Source organism: Cupressus sempervirens, chromosome 8 (genome assembly GCF_028749045.1).
Source record: "Cupressus sempervirens isolate cs-2001-9-10 chromosome 8, ASM2874904v1, whole genome shotgun sequence".
Lineage (NCBI taxonomy): Eukaryota > Viridiplantae > Streptophyta > Pinopsida > Cupressales > Cupressaceae > Cupressus > Cupressus sempervirens.
The window spans coordinates 489941875-489952285 of NC_143125.1; the positions used below are offsets into that span (position 1 = coordinate 489941875).

At 35.1% G+C, this 10411-nt stretch overlaps 1 protein-coding gene across 1 annotated transcript in view; it reads left to right on the forward strand.

Annotated features, from left to right (window-relative positions):
- The first annotated feature begins 2889 nt into the window (after positions 1 to 2889).
- Positions 2890 to 10411, forward strand: part of LOC149543345 (Cleavage/polyadenylation specificity factor, 25kDa subunit) — a 57533-nt gene continuing 50011 nt past the window's right edge. Inside the window, exon 1 of the mRNA XM_089798162.1 lies at positions 2890 to 3433. Within this exon, the coding sequence (XP_089654288.1) occupies positions 3315 to 3433 (119 nt within the window). The 5' untranslated portion in view covers positions 2890 to 3314. The remainder of the gene's footprint in view (positions 3434 to 10411) is intronic.

Below are 10411 nucleotides of genomic sequence, written 5' to 3' on the forward strand. Positions count from 1 at the left end.
AAATTAAACAAGAGATGCATAGCGTCCAGTTCCTTTCATTCTATAAATTGGATTAGTGAAAGGTATTAACTATTACAAAATAACTAATTTGTTAATTTTGGTACCTTTTGTAGTCCAAAATAATAATATTTATTTAATTTTATACTTGAAATTTTCTTATGTTTACTTTTGGTAGCTATTTCGCTAACCATGGAATGCTATTAGTGTATATTTAGCACAATTTGAGTTATCTTCATATAGGTGTAACACTTTAGTTGATTTCTTAGTAATTTGGAAAATATAGTTTATAATTTGATCATAAGATTATATCATGAACTTAGATGGAAGGGAACTTATACATTAACCAATCATTTTAGGGGGAATGGGATGTGCTTCTACAAATTCAACACTAACAAATTACACTAGTGTTACCTACAAATAAGACATAACTTCAGTGACATGAAAATTAGTTTTAGGACCAATATAGAAGTATCTTTATTCGAGCAACATGGTTTTCTATGTTTTTTGTTCTCTAAGTATTCCATTTGATGAAGCAATATTATATTTCAAAGTGATCATAAGCAAGTGTTGGCTGGCTGAAAATAAATAATTGTGACTATGTAATAGACAATCTCATGTACGAGAACACTTATTCAAATGGGAATTTAAATTCTAGAACTCAAATTTCTTGTTTAGAAGATGTAATTGGAAGAGAAACACAAACTTGCTGATTTTAAATGCATATTTTGCTACTATAATAGCTGGTAAAGTGTGACACACCACAACAACATGTAATGAATTATTTAGTTCAACAATGCAGACTTCTACTGCTACATACCCTCCCACAGTAACATAAAAGAGGTAAATTGTGTAAATGTTTGGTTGTCAGAATACAAGACATAAGTCCTAAAGGGATGTATGAGAAAGATAAGACGAATCACAAAAATCTCAAAACATAGAACACTATAAACAAGAAAACGTTCAAAACAAGAGTAACACCTAAATGCTGAAAATATTCTTTATATTATGCATTTTACATTTACTACACGTGGTGACAAAAATAATCAGTAGGAATTGTCCAAAGTGACTGTACAATGCAAGGGCTCTCCCTCTTTGATGTAACATATCTTGGCAGCTGCTAATTAAAATAGATAAACAGGAAAAGAGAACAGAATTTTCAGTAGATTCTATTGAATACAAAACTTAAACACCAAAGATTAGACCAATATAGTTCAACTAATAAACAATAGATTATTTGGATAGGAAGAGAGTCATGTCATGGACAACATGAATTTTTAAATGCACTAATAAGATTGAAGCCTAGAAAATTGCAGGTGATTTTATGATAACATTGGGTGAGACAACAATCGCACAAAAACTCACTACTCACAAACTATGTAGACAATGTCTTAATTGGAAGATATAAATATCAAGTAATTTGTTCATGACATGACCTTTGTGTTGTGTTCAGTCTTTACGAATATAAGTATAGATGCAACTAAATACATGACACAACCATAGCAACAAGCAAGGAAGGAAATAACACCCATATTTACAACCACATAAAAGAAAAAGTTTCCAATATAATGATTATAGGATTCTTCAAAAACTAACCCTTTCCTATGCCTAATCCCGAAGAATTTTTTATAAAAAGCATCAGGGTCAAATGGACACAATTTTTAGTGCTATCTACTAAATGAAATAATGCATCTTGAGTATCTTGATAACAATAGATACAATTGAGTAGAAGGTTACAGAAACCCTCCTAACCAAAATATGAAAGCACGACACAATTTTTAGTGGTATCTACTAAATGAAATAATGCATCTTGAGTAACTTGATAACAATAGATACAATTGAGTAGAAGATTACAGAAACCCTCCTAACCAAATTATGAAAGCACTAACAAATTACAAATATTTTATAGCTTCGACACAATTGTTGACACACAATTTTAAGAAGATACATCCAACATATTTTCTATCAAGAGTATTTCCTTACCGCAAGGGATGAATACTGCCCAAATATAGATTCTAACCACTATAATAGATGATTGTAATCTGAAATATAGAAGTGAACTTAAGGCACAAAAGCTATGACCTTTTCAAGAGTACTCAGATAAGTAAGAAACTTTTCTAATTTCAAGTTTTCTACTTTGCTAACAATAGATGGTTATAGAAAATTGAAGCGACAAATAAGGAGTCTCACAAATCTTGAAGATAACTTTATTTAATGTTTTCCTATTCTCTTACTTGTCTACCTTTATTATAATAATACAAGTAGACATACAATACATGCACCAATATCTAGAACTTTCAATAGATATGTGGGTTTCTAGTACCTACTTAACTGTGCTAGTGGTAGGAAGATAAAATTAGGCTGACAAAACACCTCTACCTTCGCCTTTTCAAGCTAGCCATTGAATCTTGACTGCAAATTTTAGAGAAGTTTAAGCCAAACCAACTGCACCTATTAAAAGGGATTGGATGGATATTGTCTTTGTTAGGATACCCAAAAAAATTCAACATTTTTACATTATTTTTTGAAAATAGTATCAACCAAAATTCAAGATTGTTCACTATATAAACAAATTAGAATAAAAGAATTTGTAATTTAGAAAAGAAGAAAATAAATGTTTTACATAAAAACATTATACCAAAACATTGCTTTAAAAAAAATCATTGATCTGATGTAGTTAAAAAAAATGGAAACTACTAATACTATCTTGTACCAATTAATAATATTTTTATTTAATTTTCATAATATATATTTTTAAGTAAAACTATTTTAAATAAATAAACATACATCCGAGCTACAAATCTTTTACAACTAAATCATCATCATTCTTACCAATTAGACTTGCTAGCTAAACTACAACCAATAAATTGTCAACTCCCTCGAACCTAAATTACTTTCTAAAACTTAACCGTTGAGGGTTAGGGTGTGGCGTTGCGGGGGATGCAACCTACAAGAACTTTTCCAAGAAACGCAAAATATTTAGTTACAGGACTATTTTTAGCGAATGAAATAAAGGCCTAAAATTTGAAAAATAAGCTTCGTCAACATTGTTGACCCCAGCACTGGACTGCATCATTTAATTTATCAGCAAAAATGAAAACGGAAGAGCAGCAGTAGCGCACCTAGAATTTTCGAGCCTCTTCAGTTTCCAGACTTTTTTGACCTTTTTTGAGTGTCTACAAGTCTCTACTGCATGCATTAGTAAGCATTTACAGCATTATTTGGGCCACTGTTTAAAGGCCGGGACTTTGCACAGTAGATACTATTTCCTGCTCCTTTTCCTGCTCTGTATTTTTTCAAACGAGAAAGAAGCGAAGATGTTGTCTGGACCAGTGGTGAATGCGTATCCTCTGTCGAGCTACACATTTGGCACAAAGGAGCCCAAAATGGAGAAGGACACTTCTGTTGCTGACAGGCTCGCCAGAATGAAAGTCAAGTAACAATCTGTCTATCTAATCCCGTTCTTTTTCATCATTGTTTGTAATAACGCTTGATTTCTCGCCTCTTGGCCTGTTAATTCCCGATCTTCAAATGATCATTTACCTTCAAATGATTTTTGTTTGGATACAAGTCGTAGTTTTTATGCTTAGCAGTGATGGAAAAGAGTAGAGGAAACCCTTGTTTACTGTCGGAGGGGTTTATATGTTGTCTGTATGTTATCTGTATGGTTATCTGCATGGAGGGATGTTAACGAAAATTTATTGGTACTAGGGTTAATGCGGGAAAAAGAAAAGAGGGGAATGCTAAGCTACTATGTTGGTCTTCAATTCTTGCAGTGGATTCTAAGTCTATCGAATAGTTTATTCAAAATTGCAGATAGTCTGTAAGAGCTTAAACAATTAAACCAAGGAGATCATTTCTACTCCGTTGGAGTCAAAGAGATCAGCCCTAGAAGACTAAAAACAGCACGGGAGTGAAAACAGGGGTAGTTTTAATTTCTTTGATAATCATAAAGTTTTGGTATCACGTTGCTAATAGGAATAGCAGTGTAATGTGGGTCATCAGTAAGGATTTGGTGGTAAATTTTCTAAAACAGAGGTATCAACAAATGTTGTCGTTTTGAGAATAGTTTAGTAATATACCCGAGTTTAGTCGGAATATCTTTGGTTAGCCACACCTTCCTGGGAAAGTCATGTAGCGCATAAAAGCAGAAATGGAGAAATTGGTACTTGGTATGCAGGCTAAGTTTTCCATACAAAAAGGTACAATTTATTTTAAACATTAAATCAAAAAATGATCAAATAAATTTGACCTAATAATTTGCGACTTGTGATTGAATTACTATTTTCAACAATTTTTTGTAGAATTTTTTTTAGAGTTACTGTGTTTTTATAACCCTGACCTGACACTGTCCAAATTAAATCCTGATTGGTTGATAAATCTTCATCTTTGGGCTTGCCGATTTTCCTGAGCAAGGATTTTGCTACTATGATTATGTGCTCTATGTCCTGTGTCCAAAATAGTTTTCAATATGCAGGAAGGTTCTGTTTTAAGAAATCTCAGTATTTATGAGTTCGTCTCTTTCTGTCAAAATGGTTCATATTTTATTTTTAAATATAAATATCAATAATTATAGAATGCTTTGGGCTGTATTTGTCCACTTTCCTATGACTGAGAACTTATTTTGTGGCATTGGAATCGCCTTCTTGGACTTGTGTGAGAACTTCAGTGGGAAACTCCTTATATGAATTATATTTTGGGAAATTAGAAATTGAATTGTTGAATGAAGAAGAACTAAGAAATATCATGGAGAGGAGAAGGGGAACCATTTGATGAATTTGCCAAGACCTACTCTTATTGATTGCGTCAATTGAGGGCAAAAGGGAAGAGAACAATGCCATAGTATAGGTTCTTGAATATCCTGTGCAGGGAAATGGAAGGATATTACTCATGAAAGATGTACCATAAATGGTAAACTACATGTTAAACAACCTTAGAAGTGGAAAAAAAGGTTCAAGGCTTGAACAAAGCAAAAGTGAAAATCCAAAAGGGTGATGCAGAAACCCATCTTTAGGTGTAACGGGTCAATCTGCACAATTCTTGAACTTATGTCATCAAGGGTGATACTTGTTCTTTAATATGTATGATTATCACAAACCCAATTGGAGTTGATGATGACTCCAACCTCCCAGGAATTACTTTGGAACCGAAAATCCTCTCACAATTGAGAGAAAGAGCAAAATGGGTTTGTCATTCAACCTGAGAATTCTATTAATCTTGAATGAATGATTACAATGAATGACGAATCCTTATGAAAAGGAAAGGAAGTCCTAGATTAAACTGTCGGTGAGGACAAAATCAGATTATGACGAGTGTTCTCATCCAATGCAGTGAGACAATATACCGTATAGTCTATAATAAAAAGGAATTCCAAAGTTTAGCTGAAGTTAACAAAATAAAAGGAACCTAATGATTAATTAAAGATTAATCATTTACTAAGTGATTGCCTATGTACTCCAACACGTCCTCTTAAGTAAAACTTAGGGAGAAGGTAAAAAGTAATGATGAATCTATAGATGGATTCCTGAATGGGTCTTGTCTACAAGGGCCGATGAGGGACCCATGCACAAACAAATGAATCCCTTTATACTGGAGAAAATGAGAAAACTTTATGGCAAAAATTTGCTCTCCAAAAGAGAGAAGAAATACAAGTGGAAAAAAACTGTAGGACTCAACATGTTCCCCCAAATTTTGCTTTAGCCAGATAAGTAGAATCCAAATTCCCTTTGTAGCAGAGAAAAGAAGAGGCAATGAATTCCCTCGGAGGGAAGTAGCTCCTCTGTCAGAAGTGAATGCTTGGAGAACAATGTTGAAGATGATCCAAAATTGGAAATCATTAATCCTTCCTTTTAAAAGAGCAAATTCAATGGGGAATGGAGAAGAAACTCCCTCAAGAGATATGCAAGAAAAAGCCTCATGATGTCTCCATCAGAGAGTTGCTCAAGTGGCCACATGTTTGAATCAAAAGAAGCCAAATTAGATTAAGCCAATCCAAACAAGTGTGAAGCCTCCTCTAGAACAAATTTCAAAGTCAATGATAATGTGATATCAGGCCTGTTGTGGCGATCATCAAAGAGGAAGTGAATATCCATAAACATGTCCCCTAAATCTTGATACAGGCCCTAGGGTTTACTGATCTGCTTTACCAAATTCACTGGTGTATGCAGGTCTAATTTACCAATTTCAATCTATTTGTGTTCAAACAAATTCAGACATTAACAATTTACCAATGAACAACACGTCACAGTAAACTTAGAATTCAAACTTCAAATCAGCTTCAGAATTGCAATTACATTGTCGATTTTTAGAACAACTGGAATATTTGAGGTCTGATGCAGGCTCACTTATTCAATGATACAATGAACATGGATTCTTCTTCCATTTGAGGCATGGAATCCTAAGTACATCTTAAATATAACACTCAGCTCTTGTAGAGTACTATATGTGCACCTATTAACCTACTGCCCTGTATATGGATTAGAAATCCCATGAAGATCTGCAGGCATTTCTGAGATTACTGCACAGCATCTTAGGCCTGGAATATATATAGATAGGCATAATGCCAGAGATTTCCTATATATATAGGTATAATGCCAGATATTTGCTACTTGGTAAGATAATTTTCTAATCCTAGATCTTGAAATTGTGTTTGCAGTACCTTATTTTGGACATGTCTTAGAAGGGACATTGCATCAACCCAAACTCACATTTGGAGGCCTTGGCATATAACGAATGTTGCTCCAATATGCCAACTACCTCATCTACATGCCTCAGATGGTCCTCCCACGGCTTACTAAAATCAAGATGTCATCAAAGAAAACAAGCACAAATGTCCTCAACTGTAGAATAAATATCTGATTCATGGAAGATTGAAATGTGCCCAGTGCACTGGTTAAATCTAAACAGCATGACCAAGAACTTCAGAGTGACACCTGGAAGCAGTTGTATGCACATCCTCATTTAATCCTTATTTGATGATACCACAATCGTAGGTCAATCTTGGAGAATTATACCACACTGTGAAGTTCATTAATCAACTCAGTGGTTTTGGCTATGAGGTAACAAATTTTTAGTGTACTTTAGTTGAGGTTTCCATAGTCAATGGACTTATTCATAAATCAATCTTTTTTCTCAATGAACTCCATAGATGAGGCAAATGGGCTGGAGCTAGGTTGTATGTACCTAGTTCATTAATCAACTCAGTGGTTTTGGCTATGAGGTAACAAATTTTTATTGTACTTTAGTTGATGTTTCCATAGTCAACGGACTTATTCATAAATCAATCTTTTTTCTCAATGAACTCCATAGATGAGGCAAATGGGCTGGAGCTAGGTTGTATGTACCTTATGTCCAGTAACTTTTTGATTGCCTTCTCAATCTCTTCCTTGAATGTCCTCAAATGTCAATAAGTAGTGATGACTGGTTTTTCTTCTTCCTCAAACTCAATCACATGCTAAAAGCCTCTATCGTGTGGTAAACTAGGGGGAATGTCATGAAATACATTACTAGTTATGTCCAAGATGGATTGAATATTAACATGGGAGGATCTCCCATCCTTGGATGGACCCGTGACTGTAAGTGAGCACTTATTTGCCCAAGCCACTTGATCTCTTTGCAAAGCTCTGTCCATCCTCGTATTGGAACCAACTTGGGACCCCATTGGAAAGGTCATAAAGAACTACCTCCTTCCCTTTAAATCTGAACCTCAACTACATGGTCTGGTAGTCCTAGGTGTTCTTTAAGTGAGTGTTACCATTGTAACCAACACCATGCCACCAGTGCCTATTACATAGAAGTCATCCTACATCTTATGTTCACCTAGAGTCAATTCCATAATTGAACCAAATTCAATTGCATGGAAGAGTATAGCCATTGACCACTATGACATTTAAACCTTCAAAATCTTTGGTCTGCATGGCTATCTTGGCTGCGAACTCCTCATCAATGAAATTGTAGTTTGCCTGACTATATTAAAATTATCACTCTTTGACCTTTCAAGGGTCCTCTTAAAAAATGGTGATATCTATGTGCCCTGTATAGTGCTGCAAGTGTGTCTCCTAGATGCCCCTCCTTAGTCCTCATGCTCAACCTCATCCACAATAATCCCAGGCTTAAGCTCATCTTCTCTAAATCCTCTTCAAAGAACACTTCTATTGGGTATTTTTCCAAATCATCTGTGGTGTGCTTGCGATGGTTCTCTCCATGTGAGACCTAGCCTTTTCCTTTAAAGTTCATCTTGGATACCTCAATTTGGTTTTAGCTTCAGGGGATGATGTTTTGGGTGGAGGTATGCTCTTCAACAGAGGTGCTTTTAGTTGATTTTATAGCAAAAATAACAAAAAGTAGAGAACAGATAACTCAAAACACAAGAACACCAAACATACCCTGGGAAAACCCTCCAAGTTGAGGGGAAAAAACCCAGTCACACCAAAAACAATGTTTTATTAAATAATAATGAAAGTTTGAATACAATATTCTCTGACTTTTGAGACTACACACACTTAAGGAACAATGGATCCTTTACACTAAATACACCTTTAACAACAATGGACGCCAAATATACCTACCAAAAGTGATGGATGCTACATACAATAATTAAACCACCTACAAAACAACCACGATAATCTGAACAAAATACACCCGATAACAAACGAAGGACTCTTGCAGCGATCATACAAAAAATCAACTTGTCGATAATCACAAATAATGTAAGATTCTAATGAATGATAACACCCTTAGTAACCAGAACTGTGTCAAACCAGTATATGGTACAATAGTACATCATCTCCGCGGAACAAAACAAAAGGCTTTTTGTCTCCTAACTGTCGTGGCACCAGTTACAAAGAAGAAGACCGTTCATAAGTTGGAAACAAAGACTCTTCTTAGTCTCTTGTCCATCACTAAGGGGCGTGACTATACAGTTTCTTGAATTGTTCATAATCAAATTAAGGACTCTTCGAAGTCTTAAACATTGGTCCTCTGTGCAAGAATAATATCTGACGACATCATAGAATAGGAATATACTTTTGAATAAATACATTGCAACAAAATTAGATTACATAATAAGGAATGAATGATCAAAACCATATCATAGAGAAACCATGGTAGGAAGCAAGATATCTCTTGCAACTGCAATTGCCAACACTAGCTCTTTGCAAAGGAGATGTCTTTTCAAATACATGTCATGAAATCTCTCAACATGACACTCACAATGGCTACACCCATTGGTGAGAAGAATAAGAGTTTATCTTGACATCTCTCAATGTGATAATGTCATTGACTTACATGACATTCGCCATGGCTACTCCCATGTGTGAAAAGTTCAAGGTCTTCTCTTGGAATTTCTCAACATGATGTCCATCATGGCTACTACCATGTGTGGAACGAGCATAATCACATGCTTTTATTATAGAATCACTCAATGTGATATTATCGTGGAATCTCTCAACATAATGTCCATCATGGCTACACCCATGTATGGAAAGAACACCTTTGCATTTTTGAATGCATTTTTCTTTTTGTTTCCAAATACGAGTATATATATATGCCAATAGTGGCATGTTGTGATGGTTAAGTTGTTGTGTTGTTATCCTTGCCATCAAGGTTCAAATCTCATGGGGATGAGGTCCCCCGTTTGTGGCCTCACTGGTTCATAGCTTCAGGTCAAAGCGTTTACCCCTCTTAAACTAAACTAAATACGAGTATATGAAAGAGCACCGTTGTAGGTAATTAGGATATCTCTTGCAGCTACAAACATCAACATTCCCTCTTAGCAAAGTAGATATCTTTTCAACTGTCAACATGTCACTCGCAATAGCAATACCCATTTGTGAGGAACCAATTTTTTTTATCACAGTCTCTCAACGTGATAGCATCACGGAGTCTCTCAACATGATGTTCACCATGGCTACTCTCATGTGTGAAAGCATAAACTCTCATCACAAATTCTCTCAACGTGATGTTGTCATGGAGTCTCTCAACATGACATCTACTATGGCTACTGCCACAAGTGGAAAGAGAAAAAAGGTCTTTCACCTCAAATTTCTTAGTCTTAGAGAAAAGTACGTTATAAGGATTTTCACGTCAAATATCTCCTCTTAGAGAAAAATGCATTACAAGGACTTTCACCTCAAAGTTCTCCCTCAGAGAAATATGCATTACAAGTGCTTTCACCTGAAATTTCTCCCTCTTAGAGAAAAATGCATTAAGCTCATAATAAGAACAATTGAATGCTGAGACTCCTTAACAAAGATATCCTCTTAGTAAGGGCAGCATTCTTACAATTTAAATTATCACAATGATTTACAGTTGGCTCCAATGTTTGACCAAACAATGAGCTTTTGAAGCCACACTACTTCTCAAGCTTACTGATCCTCTGCAATGGACTTGACACTTTCCATTTGGCATTCAAGCT